The sequence below is a fragment of the Zootoca vivipara genome, chromosome 10 (assembly GCF_965207765.1).
Source record: "Zootoca vivipara chromosome 10, rZooViv2.hap1.1, whole genome shotgun sequence".
In the NCBI taxonomy this organism is placed as follows: domain Eukaryota; kingdom Metazoa; phylum Chordata; class Lepidosauria; order Squamata; family Lacertidae; genus Zootoca; species Zootoca vivipara.
In genome coordinates, this window is record NC_142593.1 from 45,839,613 (window position 1) to 45,862,685 (window position 23,073).

The 23,073-nt window shown below is 42.0% G+C and overlaps 1 protein-coding gene and 1 long non-coding RNA gene across 2 annotated transcripts in view; both read right to left on the reverse strand.

Moving 5' to 3' along the window:
• WDR70 (WD repeat domain 70) overlaps positions 1-23,073 on the reverse strand; it is a 113,957-nt gene that overhangs the window by 76,539 nt on the left and 14,345 nt on the right. The window contains exons 6-9 of the mRNA XM_035100358.3: positions 17,566-17,625; positions 15,507-15,640; positions 11,638-11,791; positions 10,068-10,144 (exon numbers count right to left, since the gene is read on the reverse strand). Of these exons, the coding sequence (XP_034956249.3) occupies positions 10,068-10,144; positions 11,638-11,791; positions 15,507-15,640; positions 17,566-17,625 (425 nt within the window). The remainder of the gene's footprint in view (positions 1-10,067; positions 10,145-11,637; positions 11,792-15,506; positions 15,641-17,565; positions 17,626-23,073) is intronic.
• On the reverse strand, positions 525-3,347 carry LOC148684462 (uncharacterized). The gene is made up of 2 exons (XR_015945988.1): positions 3,265-3,347; positions 525-2,149 (listed from the first exon to the last, which is right to left on the reverse strand). It is a non-coding gene; the product is annotated as an uncharacterized LOC148684462 (long non-coding RNA).

Below are 23,073 nucleotides of genomic sequence, written 5' to 3' on the forward strand. Positions count from 1 at the left end.
TTACTTGAGATATAGCAAATGTATTAAATTAAATTAAAATACATACACACACACATATATGAAAAGCCTAGTTCCAGATGGCATTATTGAGACAGTCCTAGGAAGTTGGAGATAAACATTTTCAAGGAATGCTATTAAAATAAGAAGTTGTTCAAGTGTTAAGTTGGGTAGCTAAGAGATGGAAAGAGCAAGATCCGGTAAAGGAACTTTCTTACAATAAACCAGCTGCAAGATAAACCACACTACTGGCTCCGATGACAAATCACAAAACTCAAGACTGCTAAATTTCAAGGTTGGCTGCAATTCCATTTCTGAAAGAGGGGGTGGGGGCAAGGAGAGAGAGAGGCTAGGGACATAGAACACCTGCTGTGTGGGAATTTAATATCACTCAGCTCCATCTTGCTTATTCACAAAAATAGACATCCCATGTGTGGTAAGAAAAAAGCCAGATAAAAATCGAAAAACCCCTGATGATTCATCTCATATTCCAATTTTGTTTTTACATGAAAGCCTAGGACTTTTAGAACTCTATAAATTATTTTGTTTATTGCTGTGTTTCAAATAGCAGCACTTAAAGATGTTTACCAATTCCCAAGAAACACACATTCATTCCTGGTGCAGTCCTAAATATAACATTACACACAAAGTTTGGAAAATTCCACACTTTCCAGGATTGGATGTGCTGGGGACATGAGCGTGTTCTCCTCACTGAGGAGCTTGATGTCATTATGGAAACAAAATGGGCCAAATCACATTAAGCATTTCATATATTTGAGAATTTTCAACAGTCACAAAATCAATGCCCCGCAGAAACATCTAGAAATATTTCCCCACATAAATAAGAGCCAGCCTTTCCTGTGAAAAACCTATAAACACTTTCCCACTTAATAAAACAACTGCTTACTGTACATACATTTTAAGCTGCTATTACTTCCAAGCTGGTGATAAGCACCTTTTGTGAAAATGTTGAGGAAATATAGCAACGTTCTGATCACAACAATGCCCATTTTGCTGTTATAGGAGTCCTTATGCTACTTCACAAGGTAGTTTGAGTAGTTTGCAAACCACTCAAGAAAACAGTTTCAATACTGATGATAAAGGTAAATAACAAACAAAAACAAATACAAAAGCAATTCATTCTGCCTAAAACCTGCTACATTTACATTCCAGTTCTCAGATTTAGGGATGAGGAACCTGTGATTGTTCAGTTCTCATCAGCCTCAGGTAGCATGGTTGATGGTCAGAGGATGATGGGAGTTGTAGTCCAGCAATATCTGGAGGGCCAGAGGTTTCTCACCCCTGCTATATTTGGCGATATATTTGCTGGCCCAGCTGCATGTTCCTGCACAGATCTTTACTGGCCCAGTCCAGAAAACAGTGGAAGGACTTCAGGGATGATTACATGCTGGAAGAGCTATAAATATCAACGTGCTGAAGCCCGACATGGTCAGAGATTTTACGGCAGCACAACATTTGAGTATTAAAGCCATTGTTAGCTAGGAAAGTCATTACAGTGGTGCCTCAACTTACGAATTGAATCCGTTCTGAAGGCACCTTCGTAGGTCGAAAAATTCGTAAGTCGAAAAACGCCATTGGAAACGCGATTTCCCATAGGAATGCAATGGAAACGGAAAAATTCGTAAGTCGAAGCAACCCTATCTAAAAAATTGTAAGTCAAAAAATCCCTATCTAAAACCGCCGCGGTTTTCTTCCGGATGTCGAGACATTCGTAAGCGCACGGCCATTACCCCCATTCGCAAGTCGAAAAATTCAGTTGTCGAGTCGTTCGTAAGTCAAGGTACCACTGTATCTGAAATGCTTGCAAGGAAAAATCAATGGTGCGTAAAAGAGCTGGGCATCAAAGTATCTGATTTATTACTAAGAACTTGGGTGGCCATCGATTAAAAACTTACAGACAGAAAGGTACTGAAGGTTCTCCCCAGCCACCACCAAGCAACTCTCAGAACCAGCATCTGGTTAACTTTCAATATTTAAACAGGTGCTGTTTTATTCTGGGCATGTTTAAGTTCATCAGCAATCATTTACAACGCTGGGGAGCCCTCAGCTGGTAATGTGAGAAACTAACCTAAGTTAAGTGCAGAAGGTTTCATTGTCCACGCTTGCCGATGTCCAACACAAAAACATTAGTCTATGTTAAAAAGAAGAAGAAATGAGCTGATGTTGCATTTTAATTTAATACAATACAGAATAAGCGTACTATTACCACTAGAGCAAAAGCAGGTGGGATTAAACCAAGTTCAAAAGTGGCCGACACGTGTGCACTGCAACAGCTGTGCTTGGACCAAGATTTATCCCCCCCCTTTTTAACTAGTTGCTACATCTCTCAATTCTAACCCTTAAATGTCAAAACAAAAACAAAACAGGTCTGCTCCAGGGACGCTTCGCCGTTTCCTTCTCAACCACGTTAGTCTCGCAATTCAAGCATATGAGCACAAGTTAAGTTTTAGAACACACCAGCTTCTGTCTGGGATCGTTTAATAGCCTAGGATCATTTGATCCTGGGATCATTTGCTCCTGATCGGGAACCTGGATGAGAGGTAGCTGAATAGGTACAAAAAATTATGGCACAGCAACAGTTCGGCTGCATCACTGTTTTGGTAGTGCAATATAGCACCATTATATAGAGATGTTGTGTCTGTGCTGTGTTTGTTACAGCAATAGCAGCAGCAGCTGGGCCATAATGCAGGGGTGGGGAATCTTTTTCAGCCGCATTCCCTTCTGGGCAACTTTCCAAGGGCCACATGCTGGTGGCGGGTGGAGCAACGAATGCCAATTTTACCACTGTACAGTAGGCTTGTTTCTACACCCCCCCCCCTCCGTCCTCCACCCGGACAAGCAGGAGCCACTGTCAGAGTTCAAGGTCACATACCAGCCCGGCTAAACTACTTGGGGTGGGAAGCAGGACCAGTGAGAGAGGCAGCCTGGGGAGCGAGAGGCATAACCTGGGAAAAGGCCCAAGAGCCACGCAGAGCCCCAGAGGGTTGTATCTGTCTTCTAGGCCCAAGGTACCCCATACCTTTCACAATGCACCACCCACTAGTTTTATTACAATATATGAAGACCACAAGAAGCTGCTCAAGTCTTGGCCCATGCTTCAGTTCTGCTGCTGAAGCTAAGAGTGCCTGGCGCTACAAGCTACCTGGATGGGAGGTAACTGGGAAATTCTATGTAAGCCCCTTAGGGTGTAGCATAGCAATCAGCACCTCGAGCTACACATTTGAAATTCTCCCAGTTGAATCTCACCTCTGCCAGTGAGCTCACCAGGTGGCCTTAGACAAGCTGTTCTCTGTGAGCCATTCGATCTGCAATACAGGGACTGCAACTCCTTACAGGCAAGAACAGGAGACAAATTAATTAGGACATTGCACAAAGCGCTATAAATACTGACTACAAACACACACAACACCTCTTCACTTGATAAGTTTCCCCTTCTGCTGTTTTAGTGAGAGTGTATGGGTCTAGTACAGGCATCCCCAAACTCGGCCCTCCAGATGTTTTGGGACTACAACTCCCATCACCCCTAGCTAACAAGACCATTGGTCAGGGATGATGGGAATTGTAGTCCAAAACATTTGGAGGGCTGAGTTTGGGGATGCCTGGTCTAGTATATCTTTGCCATGTGGATGAATTTTCTACTCATCTGAAATGGCTGCCAATTTAAAATACAGTGGTACCTCTACTTACGAATAACTCTACTTACGAATGTTTCTACTTACGAACGGAGCTCCGTCCGCCATATTGGATGCGGTTTAGATAGGATTTTTTCTACTTATGAATTTTTAGATAGGGTTGCCTCGACTTACGAATTTTTTCTCCCAATGCGTTCCTATGGGATTCGACTTACAATTTTTTTCGACTTACGAATGTGCGTTCAGAACACATTATATTTGTAAGTAGAGGTACCACTGTAATGGCAAGAGAAAAGCCTAGGGAATATGGACCTTAATGACTTCCATTTCCGAACAATTTGCACACATTTACCCTGCTTGAACATCAGATGTACTAATTCATATTGCAGTGGGGAGGGAGTACTCCTGTTAAAGTTTCAGCCAATTAGCCCTACCCATTTCTAGGATACTCCATTCCAACTCCCATCCAGGTTATCTCTCTCTCTCTCTAACCATCACTCAACATTATGTTGTCACTCAGCTTATCCCCATCTTGTTCATCAGCAGCCCAGCTTTAACTACATAGCCATCACAACTCAACATAGGTAGGTGTATATGTGGCTGTGTGTGTGCATCTGTGCACACACACCTGCCTGCTCCAAGACTATTTGATATATGTGACCCAAATGCTAGCCAGTTCCTGTTTGTTTTCTCTTGCCTTATTAAACATTAGCTGTAGTTATATTTCTGAAAACAAGATAAAATTGATTGTGTCCTTCAAAATAAAAGCTACATCCCATAGATTATAGGTTATAATAATAATAATGAAGCCTAATTTGCTGGAACAGTAACCGCATTAACTCAAAGAACATTGTAAGTAGGCATTTGTTTCCATTAGCCCCTCTGAGAACAGACTGCCAAGAAAAATAGAGACTTTGGGAACAACTCTGAGATTTCTATTCCTGTGGCCGATGGAAACCAGAAGCCTTTGCCTTGTTGAGACTAGTTCCCTGGGAAAAGTGAGAACTGATTTTTAATGCTTGAGCACCACCCAGTAGCCAGCATATGAAACAACACTCCTCGTAAAGGCTTCAATGGTAAAGAAACTTACACATAATTGACACACAAAATGGAAGGTATATAGTGCCTCATCCTGTACGAATTAATAAAAAAATAATATGCAATACTCAGTTTGAATATAATTGAATGCCCAGATGAAAAAGGGAAGTCCAATTTGTTAACAATCAATTCTATGATACTAGGGCTGCAGCAGCTGGTGTGTAAATCCCAATGTCTGCAATGGCAAAATCTCAGCTCAGGGCTAAAGGAATAATACACTATGAATATATAGGAATGTTAATTTGCCCTTGCAGGTATAGCATGCAGGTACAGGCAATGCTGTCCAAACTGCAGTAACTGCTGTTGTTGTTTAGTCGTTTAGTCGTGTCCGACTCTTCGTGACCCCATGGACCATAGCACGCCAGGCACTCCTGTCTTGCACTGCCTCCCGCAGTTTGGTCAAACTCATGTTCGTAGCTTCGAGAACACTGTCCAACCATCTCGTCCTCTGACGTCCCCTTCTCCTAGTGCCCTCAATCTTTCCCAACATCAGGGTCTTTTCCAAGGATTCTTCTCTTCTCATGAGGTGGCCAAAGTATTGGAGCCTCAGCTTCACGATCTGTCCTTCCAGGGAGCACTCAGGGCTGATTTCCTTCAGAATGGATAGGTTTGATCTTCTTGCAGTCCATGGGACTCTCAAGAGTCTCCTCCAGCACCATAATTCAAAAGCATCAATTCTTCGGCGATCAGCCTTCTTTATGGTCCAGCTCTCACTTCCATACATCACTACTGGGAAAACCATAGCTTTAACTATACGGACCTTTGTTGGCAAGGTGATGTCTCTGCTTTTTAAGATGCTGTCTAGGTTTGTCATTGCTTTTCTCCCAAGAAGCAGGCGTCTTTTAATTTCGTGACTGCTGTCACCATCTGCAGTGATCAAGGAGCCCAAGAAGGTAAAATCTCTCACTGCCTCCATTTCTTCCCCTTCTATTTGCCAGGAGGTGATGGGACCAGTGGCCATGATCTTGGTTTTTTTGATGTTGAGCTTCAGACCATATTTTGCGCTCTCCTCTTTCACCCTCATTAAAAGGTTCTTTAATTCCTCCTCGCTTTCTGCCATCAAGGTTGTGTCATCTGCATATCTGAGGTTGTTGATATTTCTTCCGGCAATCTTAATTCCGGCTTGGGATTCATCTAGTCCAGCCTTTCGCATGATGAATTCTGCATATAAGTTAAATAAGCAGGGAGACAATATACAACCTTGTCGTACTCCTTTCCCAATTTTGAACCACTCAGTTGTTCCATATCCAGTTCTAACTGTAGCTTCTTGTCCCACATAGAGATTTCTCAGGAGACAGATGAGGTGATCAGGCACTCCCATTTCTTTAAGAACTTGCCATAGTTTGCTGTGGTCGACACAGTCAAAGGCTTTTGCATAGTCAATGAAGCAGAAGTAGACGTTTTTCTGGAACTCTCTAGCTTTCTCCATAATCCAGCGCATGTTTGCTATTTGGTCTCTGGTTCCTCTGCCCTTTCGAAATCCAGCTTGCACTTCTGGGAGTTCTCGGTCCACATACTGCCTAAGCCTGCCTTGTAGAATTTTAAGCATAACCTTGCTAGTGTGTGAAATGAGCGCAATTGTGCGGTAGTTGGAGCATTCTTTGGCACTGCCCTTCTTTGGAATTGGGATGTAGACTGATCTTCTCCAATCCTCTGGCCATTGCTGAGTTTTCCAAACTTGCTGGCATATTGGGTGTAGCACCTTAACAGCATCATCTTTTAAAATTTTAAATAGTTCAGCTGGAATATCATCACTTCCACTGGCCTTGTTATTAGCAGTGCTTTCTAAGGCCCATTTGACTTCACTCTCCAAGATGTCTGGCTCAAGGTCAGCAACCACACTACCTGGGGTGTACGAAACCTCCATGTCTTTCTGGTATAATTCCTCTGTGTATTCTTGCCACCTCTTCTTGATGTCTTCTGCTTCTGTTAGGTCCTTACCACTTTTGTCCTTGATTATTGTAACTGCATTAATAACCAAAATATGAAACTAGGTTTATCCATAAACAAAAACTCAAAAGGGGAAAACATTGTTTTGTTTTTCACATTGATCTGGTTCGCATGACCTGCTGAAGTATTTCTTGGCTACGGCTCATGCTTAGGTTCAGTGTGGTGCAGGAGTAAACAGTCCCAGAAAAGAGCAAAGCAGCTACAAGCATTTCTCTGTGGTGCTGGTGAGCCATAGCTTGGCTTAATGTGCTGTGCAGACCAGGCCACAGATTCAGGCAGTGGTGAAAATGGAGAAGTAGGGAGCCAAAGTAATTGCAAGTTGCAGGTGACCAAGTCACATCATTTTAATAAGGAACCTTGCAGCTTTCTGCAAAGGACCGAATGAATCTATCTATAAAAACGCACACAAGAACACACATTCAGAACTTGATTATTCTACTTTGTCCCATATGAAGATATAACTGCAGCGAAAGCACAGCCCTGTGGGAACCATAGAGATGCCTCACCATGTATACAGCTTACATGCTAAGCCTTGGGCAGACCAGCTTCAGAAATAGCCACACTCTGTAACTTCTGCTCCAAGACCTTTTATAAACTGCAGCCTTAATGCTCGTTCTGCTGTTGATTATACCTTCAGTATAAATGTCAACAAGTAAAATTAAAGAATTGTAGAGTTGGAATCTAGTCCAACCCCATGCAATGCAGGAAACTCATCTAAAGCATCCATGACAGATGGCCACCCAACCTCTGCTTTAAAACTCTCCAAGGAAGGAGAGTCCACCACCTTCTGAGGGAGTCTGTTGCGCAGCTGAACAGCTCTTACCATCAGAAAGTTCTTCCTGATCTTTAGTTGGAATCTCCTTGAAATTTAAATCCAACGGTTTGGTCCTACCCTCCAAAGCAGGAGAAAACAGGCTTGCTCCACCTTCCATGTGAAAGCCGCTTAGATATTTGAAGATTTGAGGAAGAACAATAGTTTGAATCCAACCAGTGTCCCACCACTGAAGATATTTTTATTATTATTATCATCAGGTGGCGGCTTCTGTCAGTGGAATAGGGGCCAAGGTGATTTTGGGCCACCTCCGCCCCCCAACAATCTGCTCCAGACTTTGAGAACCCTACACAGAACAGTGTCATAGGTGTTAGAGGGGATTGCAGGAGGGAAGGGGGGATGACTCTTTCACTTGCAGAAGGCTCCACTGAATCCAAGAACCATTCATCATGAAAGGACACTCATTGGATAGAATCCATGGGATGAATCCTGATGTTCCGCACTCTGAAGAAAGTCTTTGCATCCAACCCTATTGTTTCCCAATCCTCATATTATTTTGACTAAGTATCAGATCATTTGCAGCTTAGAAGACATGGCAACATGCCTCCCTGGCAGAAAAACAAAAACCTTCGCCACCCTTCAGTATACCATTTCTTCCAGCAGTGCTTGGACAGATCCCTGCATAGGGCACAGCTAATTTCTGAGAAAGAACATTTCACTCCAATTAGTACGGAAAGTAGCTCTGTCACTGTGACAAATGACTACTGTTAATCTATAAAAGGTCTGTTATGATTTTACATTTTTGCACCTTAAGTCCCAATTCTTGGCACAAGAGACACTTGCTGCTAGCAGAGAATAGTTTCAAATACCTTTCTTATTAAGTAATGCAATTTAGTGTCTTTGGAAACATAATTATACATCCATTTATATCACAGCTTCCATGTATTTTAGTCACTTTATCAGGATAGCAGTTTCAACATTAAGCGTTCCCTGAACCCATATTTGGTATAACTGCTAGACACACGCTTATACGGGGGAAACGGGAAAGTCTGGACTATACAATTTCTTATTTTTCACTGTCAAAAGCAGTCCTGCTAAGAAAAATGTCCACTTTTTAAAAAGTGACGGAAAAGAAAAATACTCTACTACTTGTAATCCCAAGAGACAGAAGTTATAAGATGTAATCTTAGCAGCTATTGAGATGTTAAAATTTCCCCTCACTTTCTGTGTTTGGAACTGAAAATTCTTTGGGTGGAATCCAACGTAGTGCTAAATCTTTCGTTCTGTCAGAACAAGGACTTCTCCTAAAGCAATGCAATGTTCTCCACCTCTCCTCCCTCTATGAGTTCATTAAATCTGTACTAGGGGGTTCCCTCAACCCTCTGGAGCAGATCTGGGGATGGTATAGGACACGCATAGATAGGAGGAATGGGAGAAGTCCTATTATGCAAGTGGATATCCTTGCGCTACCAGGGTACAGAAGATGCTCCTTATATCTGAATTTTAAAAGAAAAGGTACTCCAAACACACTCAGTTTTGTTATTGATTTATAACAGTCATCTCAAACTTTCCCCTCACAGTATTTTAGATACTTAGCTTTTCAGACATAGGGATTCCTGGACACAGGGTTGCCTCATTCATTTTAATGGACAAGAGCATCCTTTTGCACACTAGTAGTGGTACACACCACTGAAGCTAAACGAAGCCCTTGAGAACAAGGGAGTTCCATGTGTATATTGGAGCATAAATGGGGATCCAGGTTGGGGAAACCATCTTTAAAAACACCCCCCCCCAATCCTCCCCAGACATAACTGCAAAACATGGTTAAAATGAGCTTAAATATTATTTTAGCATTGTATTTAGTTGGCAAACCAGAATCAAACCCTCTTCGGGTTTTATGCCTCTTGAGTCAGGAGGAAAACAGGGACATGCATAGCTGTCAAGTTCTCCCTTTTTTAAGGGAAATTCCCTTGACAGCTATGGGGACATGCAGGTACTCCTTCTTTGCACAACCACCCTCCATGCATTGGAAGCTGAATGCCTGCAACAGGAAACCTCTCAACTTCAATTCACATACACACACACACACACTCCTCCCCCCAAAAATGAAAGTGTAGGCAATAGGCAACAGAGAACAGAGGGGTGGGGTGAACAACTGAAAAGCGCTTCAGAAAACAGGATTTTCAAACTATGATTTGGACTAATGGTTGAAATCAATAAACCATGGTTTTGAAACGATAAACCACTGTTTTAAGTTACGGCTCTCACACTGCTCCCATGAGCTCCTGCATCACAGAAGCAAGGGCTAAGTGGATGGAGAAACAAAGCAGATGGAGTGGATGGAGAAACAAAGCTTGGCCTACGCATTTCTAAACTCAAACCTTGTCTTGATGCAATGTCTGAGTTGCACTTTATAAGTTAAGAGGAATTTTTAAGACGGTTTCAGAGTACAAATACTGATAATGCAGCTTAGACACCAGGTCTAGTTAATCCTTGACCTCTATAATAAATTCTGCCAAGTGAATGAGCGAGTGGGAGGAATTCAGCACAGAAATAGAAAGCCAAAAGAGAAAGCAAACTCTGGCAGCAACACTCACCCATCATTGGAGCATGTCAAAAATTCCTCCTTTATTTTGGGATGCCAACATCCTGAATTCAGCATTGCTGTGTGTCCCTAGAAAAGGGAAGCAAAAGTGTGCATATGATTAAAACTCCAGGCAGAATTATTTTTGTTGCCTTCCTTTCTTAGAATCATAGAATCATAGAGTTGGAAGAGACCACTAGGGCCATCCAGTCCAACCCCCTGCCAAGCAGGAAACACCATCAAAGCATTCTTGACATTTCAGTTGGCAGGTACCGGGCACGCTCAATATTAAATACAATGATGTGTTCGGCAAACTGTTTCATCAACAGCCCACATCGAAGCTACAATACGCAGGTATTTTACATTTAAGAGTTGTCAACTTTTCCACCCAAGTTGCACCTTCTTTCATCTCTGTTTATTCCATTTCAACATCTATATAAATCACTACTACTATTAGTACTATAGTGGTTCCTTGGTTTAAGAACAGCCCTGTTTACAAACTATTTGGTTTACGAACTCCGCAAAACCGGAAGTAGTGTCCCGGTTTGCGAACTTTGACTCGTTCTAGGAACAGAAACTGAAGGGCACCGGCGGCGGGAAGCCTCATTAGGGAAAGCTTAAGAACGGTTTCGGTTTAAGAACAGACTTTCGGAACAGATTAAGTTCGTAAACCGAGGCATCACTGTATATATAAATCACTACAAGTATACAGGTGTCTCCCCACTAAAATATAGATTAGGTCCCTGGGTACCACGTGTATATGTGAAATCGTGTATAGTGGGGAACACCATCTAAAAAGCCTGTAAAAAGGTAAAGGTAAAGGGACCCCTGACTATTAGGTCCAGTCGCGGACGACTCTGAGGTTGCAGCGCTCATCTCGCTTTACTGGCCAAGGGAGCCTGTGTTTGTCTGCAGACAACTTCCAGGTCATGTGGCCAGTATGACTAAGCCGCTTCTGGAGAACCAGAGCAGCACATGGAAACGCTGTTTACCTTCCCGCCGGAGTGGTACCTATTTATCTACTTGCACTTTGATGTGCTACGTTGGCAGGAGCAGGGACCGAACAACAGGAGCTCACCCCGTCATGGGGATTCGAACCGCCGGCCTGCAAGCACCCTCCAATTGCCTCCAAACCTCCTTCCTCACACTTCAACTTTCCACAGGTCTCAAAGGTTGGTACAAAGCCTCCTGGGATTGCTAGCCATTTTCCTGCTCTTTTCATGCCATTTTCCTGCTCTTCTCAGGCTGTTTTTGCCCTTTTCACGCCCTTTTGCAGTTGTTTGATTATTTCCTGGCAAACGTGCCAGGACTGTGTAACTAATCTGCATTTAGCTGGTTCCTCTTAATGCAGGAGCAGGGACACTTTTTCACCCCAGAGGCCCCACTCCCTTCTGGGGGCTGCATGCCAGTGGTGGGAGGGGTCAAAGGCAAAAGAGAGTGGAGCAACAAGCGTGTCCAGCAGAATGGTTTCTACATGTTCCTGCAAGTTCCTCACTATCCTTCTTTCAGACGAGCAAGAAGCATGGGAACAGGGAAATGGCCTGGAAAGTCACACTGCTCAAGTTAAGCATTCTTTTGCTTACCTTGGTGTTTGCCATGTCTACAATGTACTGGTCTCCTTTTACACACTCCATTACCGGAAAGCCATCTCTGTCAAGGACTTTGGCTTGGGAGTTGCCCGCAACAACAAGAATGACATCCCCTGTGCTGCTGTACTGCAGAGACTTGATCTGGTGGCTGAAAAATTAGGGGGTGACATTTCCAATAGCATTAATGTTTACACTGTGTCAGAGCATTGGAGAGCTGTGCTCGTTTTAGAAAACATAAAACGAAGAAATGTTTGCCACCACTTTTCTATCAGGAAGTAATACTTCATTTGAAAGCAACCAGCTAACAAAAAACCTGGATCATAAATGGTAGGATCTATCTACTTGAATGCAGCTACCCTGACCGTAATCCAATGAATGTTTCCTGTGGAAGCTCCCAGTACCAAAGTCCCCCAAACTTCTTTCAAGTTGAATACTTTGAAGGAAAGAAGTTTGCTTTCTAAACTCAAACGAGCTTCCGGTGGGGCGTGAAACTGCCTGGATTTCAGCCAATAACAATATAAATCTGTGCAATGCAATTAACACACACAATTAGAGTCGTGTTAATAGACATCTGCTGTTTAGTGAAGCCCACAGGATGATGGAAACCTAGTTGCGTATCCCTGTGGACAGTTAATTCACTCCCTAGCTTAACCCACCTGCATGTAGACAAGACCGGGCCCCTAATTAACACGACAGCAATTCAAAGGGACGAACAACAGTAAATGCATCATAAGCTGTGAGACCCAAAACCATATTAAAAAGCTAACCTGCGCTGAAAAAGCAATCTCAATAACCATTTGTTTAGGCTCCTCTACCAAAATATGTCAAATTACATTTTACGTACATCACTATCACATTACTAATCCTCAATTCATGTCACAAAATGTATACATTTCTTCTTCCCCGAATTGCAGGCTGACATTTTGGGCGGTATCCAATAAAGTAGTTCTGCTAGCACAAGGATTTCTGCTTGCTCGGCGCAACTTACTCTCCCCTCTCCTCTTCCTGCGCCCCTGCTGAAATCCAGGGGGGAACCCAGAACAGATTTTTTTGGGGGGGTGGGAGGTGGAAGGCAGGGGAAGTTCATTTGCGCTGTGTACCAGTTCCTTCAAGAATGGCAGTCACTATTCTAAGGCCAACTAACTGAAATCAAGGTTTTATCTTGGACTTGCTCCTAACAAGCATAATTAAAAAAGATCTTCTCAACAGTGATTCAAGAAGGCAAAGGCCATATCTCAATGGCAGAACCCATGCTTTGCATGCAAAAAGCCCCAGGTTGCATCCCTGCTAGGCCTGAGGAAGACTACTCCTAGAGATGTTGGGGCTCCACTGACAATCTGATGTTTTGAACCACAACCCCACTTTTTTCTTAACTATTGGCCACATTGGCTGGGGCTGATGGGAGCTGCTCTCCACCTCACGTAAATTTAATTTATGTGATCACAGGCAGTTGGCTGTCCATAAAGCTGTGATTGCACGCAAGTTGTGAGTTGACTGTAGCTTTTTAAGACTTCCCCCCCCTTAAACATTATGCACAAAAAACATATTCAATATACAACCAACAACAAACCAAAGTCACGTATAATTATGCGTATACCATACAACAAAACGTGACCGGCTGATGAATAATAATTCCGATATCACAGACGACAATTATAGAAAGCATGCAAATAGATTAGGGCAAATGCATGATATAATATAGACCAAAATAAAGCAATGCACATACAATAATATATGTCATATCAGAATTATTATTCATCAGCCGGTCACATTTTGTTGTATAAAAAACATATTCATGCTTAATTCCACCCCCTCCCCACTTTTCCAAACTTAAAAAAAATGTAGAATGAAGTCAGCTGGACCAGCTAAGTTTTGGTGCCGGATGCTACTCATCTTATACCCATCAACCGAAATTAAAACCATTAAATCAAGATTTAATGGTGACATTAAGTACAGGCAATTCAAGCCCTAAAGGTTTCATACATTGCCATATTCATTTGCTGAGCTTCCCCCTCTTGGAAGGCACCCCTGCAATGCTACCAAAGTATTCTTTGGTTCAACAAGAAGTTTTGAGGATTTGGTGTGAAAATGTTGCTAGAATAAAGTAATCTACATTCCTCCACTACAATACTAGCACGTGTTGCTCTGCTCTGGAATAATGAGGACTGTTTCACTAGTTATGTCCAAAGAGGGTCTTCCATCACGCAACTGGCCAAAAGATATTTAAGTGTTCATTCAGAAGCTTCTGCAGAAGATGAAAGCAAGCCCCCAAGCAGGGGTAGAGATCCTGTGGCCCTTCAGATGTTGCTGGACAACTCTTTCTATTGCTGACCATCGGGCATGGTGGCCCTAGTAAAAAAGAATACAGACATCCTCACCTCCAGTATAGAAGAATGAGTATCCCTTGTAACAAGTACAGTACAGTGTCAGGTGCAAAGTGGATGAGGAAGCAACCTTTCCTCTCCTGAAGATTATTTCCCAAGCAAACCACGTCTTGCATGAAATACAAGCCTGTGCTATCGAGGGAACCACAAAAACCAAAAGCTTTCCCTTAAGGAAAAAAAAATTGTAGGCCTATGAAAGAATCCTCCTAACCAGCTGGGCCATAGTAAAACCTCTAAATGCCCAGGTAAAGGATCCCACAAATGAAAAGCACATGGTATGAACTTGCATCAGATTTATCAGAACTACTGCTGTTATAATTATTTCACTTTTTAAAAATAATAATAATAATAATAATGAAGTAAATACAGTGAATTTGCTTACTTTTTAAGCTTACACATTTTTATATATATTTTTCTAAATTGACAAGTAAATAAAGCAGTAAAGATTTATAAGATCAGATCTGCGGGTAAAAGGATATGCCAATATGCGCTGTGCCAAGGAGGGCTATGTCTGAAATGTTTAGTAGCACTCAGGGTGGATTTGATTTAAATCAAATCAATTTAAATCACGATTTAAATCACTCGTCAGGAAAACTTGATTCTTTAACAAAAAGACTCATTCTTGCTGGTATAATCTTAATATTTACAACCAGATGAAGGTTTCCATTTTTTGAATGATAAATTTTCAGAGTAGTTTTTACAGTTATATCAAAAATTACTGATTTGGTTATACTATTAGAAATACATAGACAGATAATTATGAAATTATTGTGAAGTTTAACAAGTTATCTGCTGTACTTTATTGGAAGGAGAAAAAGAATCATTTATAACAATTTAAAGAATTTATTTAACTAAAACAATAACATTATAGCATATGTATCCATGTTTAACTGATGTGGTTAAACATTTTTTTAAAAAAACAAAACTTAGACTCAGTTTTAGCACACATGGAAAACTTAAAATAAATGATTATTTCCTGATGAACAGTCTTTGGAGTATAATGTAACTTAAATAGAAAACTATCTTTAGAAAGATTTTTCCCCCAAAAGCATTTTATTTTTTAAAAAACCCGATTTAAATGAAAAAAAATCCGGTTTAAATACAAAAAATTGAATTAAATTTAAAAGAATCCGATTTTTAATGTGTATTTTTTTTAAAAAAATCATTGATTTTTATCCACCCTGGTAGCATTTCTTCAAACTTTGTTCAGGAGCTATGGGAACTACAACAAGTAATTTTTGAAAAGATGTTCCAGACTCTACCACCAACCGAGTAGTAGGGATCAAATACAAGATGCACCACCTCAGACTTATGCATTGTGCTGCCCGAAGCAGATGGGAGTTGTAGTCCAACAACATCAAAAGGGCACCAGTTTGGTGAAGGCTGCTACACAGCATTGCTATTAAGTTGTTCTAAGTTAGGAGCATTGCTGATGTAAGTTGGGAGGGGGTTGAGAGAGAGAGAAACACCAGGATATACCATTCACATGGTTGCAAAGATCGAAAAGCTTGAAGAGATGCATCCATTCCAGCAAAATCCCAAAATCTAACATCATAGTCGTAGCCTCCAGTTATCAAACGGGCACCCGAGGGATCCAATCCTAAAGCAGAGACCTAGAAAGCAAAGTAAAAAAACCAAACAAACCATTACATGAACATCCAATGAGAGATCCATTTAGCTTTCAGAAGCCTTTCGATGTAATATTTTAACTATATAAAAGCTTGCATAATTGCATATTTTAGAAAATGTCCTGCATGATTCATTCTCTCCTCCCGTGTGTGCACTCATGCATGTCTGAAATGGGGGGAGGTGTTATTCGTATTTTTGATTGTTTCAATCCTGCATGATGGAGGAATTAAAGCTTCATTTGGGCCCTCTGAAGATCCCCGCAAAGCACCCCATAAATGCAGAAGATGGGATTGTACTCAGTTGCCCTTAACGTACTGCAGAGTATTGAACACAATACAAAAAATTCTGTTCTGAATTATCCTGTTATTTTCATTTGCTAAAAGAGTGTGGCAGCTATAGTATTACAATACTTCTTCTTAGGCTAGCACCATCCTGCCTCTTCCTTTTGTGACACAAAATGGCTTGGAAATTACGACTATTCTAAATGGAGTGCACTATATACTGAGTGCCACAGATGACAAAACCACATTAGACAATCACTGCGTATACAGCTGAAGCAGCTGTAAACTGTAAGTACAGAAAACATGACACATAGTATCTCAGTTGATTATGCAACACTTTCCACTGCTCACCTACATGTCCAAACTGTCAGGAGAAAATTTATCCCTGCAGTTTCAGTGGGAAAACCACTCCTGTTACAGGCAAGGCAACTGGAAAATTAATTAGGTTTCTGGAAAGGATCTTCAACGTGGGAAATCTTTTCTGATATTTCTCAGCTGCACAGGAACACAGTCATCAACAGCTTAAATTCATTAGTTTGAAGAGATACAGATGGGAGTCCCAGCGAATGGACCTTACATGAGAGTCAGAGAGTCGGCTGAAGGAAACGGAGGTCCTTAAAACTTGCCCCTGGGCAGCAAATCATGGAGCAGGGTGTGTGGGGAGGTTAGCAGCAAAAGGCACAGCAAACTTGGTTTGACTACCAAGCATAGTGTGAACTATTCACAAAAAGTATCCATCTATCTTCAATTAACATCCCATCTCCCCCCTCCTCCATCATGGAACCCAAGCCAATGTAGATGTGGTCCCCAGGAAATCACCCATCCAGGCCCCAAGTTGTAGTTTTTCAATGGGATGCAGGTGACGCTGTGGTCTAAACCACTGAGACTCTTCGGCTTGCTGATCAGAAGGTTGGCGGTTCAAATCCCCACGATGGGATGAGCTCCCACTGCTCTGTCCCAGCTTCTGCCAACCTAGCAGTTCAAAAGCACGCCAATGCAAGTAGATAACTAGGTACCGCTGCGGAAGCTAAGTGGCGTTTCCGTGAGCTCTGGTTTCCATCATTGGGGGGGGGGTGTTGAGAAACAACACTAAGCCAGACCATGGCTTAGCTGAACGTAGCCAAACTACCTGCCACTGTTCAAGAGGATCACACCTGCCACATTTACATGCCCAGTATACCTGAAGGAGCGCCTCCACCCCCATCGTTCAGCCCGGACACTGAGGGTCCTCTGGCGGTTCCCTCACTGCAAGAAGCAAAGTTACAGGGAACCAGGCAGAGGGCCTTCTTGGTAGTGGCATCCGCCCTGTGGAACGCCCTCCCATCAGATGTGAAGGAAATAAACAACTATCTGACTTTTGGAAAACATCTGAAGGCAGCCCTATTTAGGGAAGTTTTTTAATGTTTAATGTTTTATCGTGTTTTCAATATTCTGTTGGAAGCCACCCAGAGTGGCTGGGGAAACCCAGCTAGATGGGCGGAGTATAAATTATTATTATTGTTATTATTATTATCAAAAACATTATACACACTGCAGTTAAGGCAACAAAATAAGTAACAATGTAAAACTCTGACCACGAAATCTTTTGTCACAGTGCTGCAAGAACAATGAGGTGCCAAGACACTTACTGTTTTTGTCCCATGATGCAGTGTAATTTCATGTGAGTCAGGAATCTTCTTGACAGGATCCTAAGGAGGATAATACCATTATGAAAAATATTTATTTATACACATGAAAGGTCTTCTGCACAATAAAGAACAAAACACATTGCAGATTTTTTTTGGGGGGGGGGGTACGAATTCTCATGGAATACCAAAGTGTACGCCTATACGTGTCTACTCAAAAGTAAGATCCAATGAGTTCAAGTGGCTTACTCCCAGGTAAACAGGAACCAGCTTGCAGCCTCAGGTACATTTCCAATGCCTTTCAAAGTCATGATTACATTTCCCAGCTTCATAAATAACGAGTGCAGATTTTGGTGGATCTTTTATTTCAGGATTGTCGCAATTACCTATGATCAACATAAGTGTTTGTGCACATGTGTGTGAGAGAGAGATAAGAAAAGAAGTTTGTTTGTCTGGAGAGGTCACTTCCTGGTTTGCATGGAGAAGCTGTTTTCAATGGAGCTCAGCAACAGAAGCGAGGCAGCACCGGTGGGTGTTGAAATGTTGACACCCTATCCATTTTGCACCCAGGGCAACTGCCCCTGTGGCCCCTCACACACTTTACCACTGCTTCAGTCAGGAGTCTGTTCCAACCCTACCTGGAGATGCCAGGGATTGAACCCGAGTTATCTGCTAGTGAAATACAGCCCTTTCTCATATCTGTCCCTTTAAAAAGCTCTTCTTTCCACTTCCTTCACTAACAGCCCAATCCCTTCAACTGAACAAACAGCTCACTAGCACCTAACTGAAAAAGAACCCCTATTCACTCCCTACCGATCCAGACTGAGAAGCTCTTCCAGCCCAACACCATTAGACATCTTCTGATTGGTGCTTTTTATCCAAACAAAACCTAAGCTTTCTCAATTCTCTCTTCTTCTCCATCTTGTCTCCTAATTCTTTGGGCTACCCCTCAGCAAGCCAGTCTTACAATCAATCACAACAAACCACGTCCACAACCAAAACAACATTTAGCCAGCAAATGGACTTTACTGTAGAATCAGCTCAAGTTTTTTTTGCCTTCAAAAAATGCGAGCGCCTTCAAAAGTTATATGTACCCCACCTCCAGCCTGAAAGCAGCGCAGACCACTTTGTAAACCCGCATGCGTATGCCCAGAATACTAATGCGAAGTTGTACAGCTGTGGTTACTTGCCAACTGATGGCTACCAATAGGAATCTTCAAAAAGTACAGTGCCAGAGGAAACCCAGGTCAGCCTTCCCCAATGTGATGCCCTCCAGATATCTTGGACTATAACACCCCTCAACCCTAGCCAGCATGGTCGTGACTGGAATTGATGGGAGTTGTAATCCAAAACATCTGCAAGGCACCAGGCCCAGGTGAACCCGGCGGAAAGTAAGAGGCAGGAAATAAGAACACACACAAGGATTTGAAAAGACGACAGGGCGAGAACGGTGGGATATAAAACCTTATATAAATAAAGCACAGAAAGCAAACATGACAGAAGAATGAACTCTAAACAGGTGCCTTTGACTAGCTTGCCAATAGCTCCATGCACTTTTACAAGGCACTGTGAGGAGGCTGGGGCCAAAGGGAGCAAAGAAGCTCAAGTAATAGACCTTTTAAGCTGTGCCAAGGAGCAAATCCCATCATATCAAGCGATATCTGCAACTGCCACCTGCACATCATAAAAAAAACCCAACAACCCCAAACATGCAAATTTATCCTTGGAATTCCAAGACCAAGTTGCTGGAAGTAAATTCTGGAGAGAGAGAACATTAGCTGCACAGTCCAAGGGATTCCGGAGTTTTAAACAAAACTGTTCAATCAAAACAAAAATTAAGATAACAACCACCCAGGACATGGCTTGGCAAACATCTCTTAATAACAGCCAAATATTTATGAAGAATCAGTGTGACCCGTTCCCTTTTAGTAACGCCAAAGTTCCTAAATTATAGAATATACTATAAATATCTCCATGCCCACCCAAAAAATGCCTATATATGAACAGAATTTCAGTTGCAAGTTGAGATGTATCCAAAGGGAGAATATATCGTGATGCCAAGGAAAACATTTAGGTAGTATATTTTAACGAGTGATGACTTCTGTGACAGAAGGTACTCTGTATACTCCAGTAAGTGTTGCCATTAGCCTGACTAACTGTGGTAAGAACCTCTATTGAGGTCACTTATAATTTCACATGATCCTTCTACTTCCATTGTCCACATGCGGAGGCACAAGGAAGCACCAAGGTTTGCAGAAGTTAAAAACAACAACCTTCCCTGAAAAATCAAACCCTGCGAATAGGGGCCCCAAGGAGGACTGAGTATGGTTAGTGGCCACAGAATGCTGGCAGACTGTGGGCAGGGAACAGAACGCAGTATCATTAGATGCAAGTTGGTAGAAAGGATGAGTATCTCCGTGGCCTCGGCCTTTAACATCAAGCAACTGAGTTATTAAAAGAAGGGTTAGATCAGCCATTCTTGTCCAATGCTTCTGGTGGAATTCCAACAGAGGAGCACATCGAAACACTGACTATATTAGCCAAACCAACTACTACAGTGGCAGAAGTCACAACCAGAAGTCACAACCAGGTCACATCTCACTGATCATATACCTCACATGCCAGATATAGAGAGAAATGCATACAGAGCAGGACTGGGGGGGGGGTTACAAATATCTATCACATTTTAGTGGTCTGGTTCAGACATAGCAATCCACCTTAGTTGACTGTTACAGCGTCAGTACAAGCCCTGGGCTGGCACATAAGATTATTGAAGCTACTGTTCGTGAAAAAGGGACGCAGGTGGCGCTGTGGTCTAAACCACTGAGCCTCTTGGGCTTGCTGATTAGAAGGTTGGTGGTTTGAATCCCTGCGACAGGGTGAGCTCCCGTTGCTCTGCCCCAGCTCCTGCCAACCTAGCAGTTCGAAAGCACGCCAGTACAAGTGGATAACTAGGTACCGCTGTGGAAGGTAAATGGCGTTTCTGTGCACTCTGGTTTCTGTCACGGTGTTCCGTTGCACCAGAAGCGGTTTAGTCATGCTGGTCACATGATCCAGAAAGCTGTCTGTGGACAAACGCCGGCTTCCTCAGCCTGAAAGCGAGATGAGCACCACATCCCCATAGTCGCCTTTGACTGGACTTAACTGTCCAGGGGTCCTTTACCTTTACCTTTTTACTGTTCCTGAATAATAACAAACCATGGTTTGCTGTTGTGCTTTAACTGAGGGAATATATCTGAGGAAATGTATCACTGAATTCCATGCTCAGTGAAGAAAATCCAGAGATAAAAAACTCTAACATTTGGCTGCCCAGACATTGCTTAATAGTCTTCTACATAGCGGAGCTCATTGCTCCTCTAGGTAATTTGATTCTTTGTTGAACCGATCTTACTGATACCAATGCTTTACTAATATTCACCTAAAACCTGCCATCCTGAAACTTGATATCCTGGAATGTTTTCTTTTATTTATTAAATTTGTATACCACTGTTCATCTGAACTATGGTTGGAGCTACCTCTCATTTTCCAAGTTTGGACACACCCACAAACCGTGGTTTGCCACAATCCAGGAACAGATACTTTCACTCTCTTATTCCTATGAAGGCGAATATGATCGCATTAAGCCAGAGGATCACACCAACTTGTTCATGTAACAAACTGAACATACATTATTGCTATGTGCGAACAAGGCCAATAGAGTGTCTACTTCCAGTCACCAACAGAAAATTATCCAATCCCACATGGAACATACTTATAATTTTCCTCATATGATGTTGATTGGGGCTGAATAGCAGCACCCATCTGTCAAATTTGTTCCGAAAGGCTAGATGCTAATAAGGATCTGGCCTCTGGAGTCAAAAAGGCTCCCCTTCTCTGACGCAGAGGCAAGGTTTGAACATACCAGCAATTGTAACCAGACTGTTTTTGTTTGCCATTCTAAATAACTGGCACTGTACCACCTAATTTCTTGAGCTAACCCCATTAACTTATATTAAATTTTGTTTCGGGGTGGACATGGAAAATAAAATCTAATTTAAAATGCTTTCAGTCTGTACTATGGTACTGCAGTGATCAATGCTTTATATAATTCCAAAGCTAATAACCATTCTTCTCTGCTTTATCAGACACAGCTGATGCATGATCACAAAGAGAACTTCCTGCTAAAACTGATCAAAGCCTGGAAAACAAAACAATTAAGCTGTGTTTAAGCACAGGAGCAAGAGAAGGAGCAAACTGCTGAGGCATTAATACGAATTCCTAGCAGCTAGGAGTGTATGAGCTGCAAGCCAATAGCTATAGACAGCTATTAACGAAACCAAAAGGTAGGAAGGAAGATGCGGTCAAAAACCAAGCTGAAATTATTGCTTTGGGGGCACTTGCGTCAAGTCACTGCTGCTTCTGATTTTCTCCTATATGCTAAACAGACCAAAGGTTATCTGTACAGTAAGTTATTTCCACAAATTAAAAAGGGGGTGATTCACACACTTTTATTAGATAGAAGTAAGTTAGCCTGAAAGGCAATGGACTAATTCTCACAAACAGTAATGGAGGGAAGGGGAAAGTACCAAGGGCTCTTGGTGACTTGTTTTGCTCTGGACAAATCGTGGTTTGTTCTTGGTTTACCACTGATGGTTTGTCTCGGGAGACAAACCAAAAGCCTGAGTTCAGACACAACCCTAAGCCAAACTATGCCTTAGCCTTGGGTAGTATGGCAATAGCAGCAGGATTGGGGAAGAAGTTTAGCACTCTTTGCTCTGGGAATCCACACATTCACTTGTTCATGCAAAACCATGGTTTAGCTTGGCATTACATGCATACAGGTTCAGTATTGTACATTCTGCTCCATGGTTTATTTGGGACACCTTAAAAAAACTTTAAAAAAAACTAAAAAGTTTTCTAATTAATCTACCCAATTACGCATTCCAGCCCTGACAGAAACTAGCGACAGACATACATTTCAGTTCATCAAGTGAGATATCAGAGCTAAGTGGAAAGATTTAAATGGCAAATTCACAAAACCTCTCTCAGGTATTTTTAAACCCTTGGAAAAATGCCTAACATACTGCAGGAAGGAAGGAAGGGCAATTTCATGTGGAGCATGCACAGCTGGTTCCAATCCTATTACTGTTTTGATTAGTAATTCTCCCATGCCACCCATAAATTGTCTTCAAAACATTAATATTTAACCCACATTACGAACAGCCGTATAACAGCACATTTCTATGTAATGGGATATGACAAAATAAATGGCTGGATGACCAGCATTGTCTGTATAGAAGGGAAATATTGTTATAGACCTGCGAGGCCCAAGCTTCACACAAAAAAACTCTTTAAGGCTGCAATCCTCTCATACAGGGATGGGAAACCATTCCCTTCTGGCTAATCCACTGGGCGTGGGGGCGTGAAAGTGGAGAAAGCATCACATTTCAATGTTTCCTTTGTACAGTAAGCTAGCTTCCACACATAATAATAATAATAATAATAATAACAACAATAAATTTTATTTATACC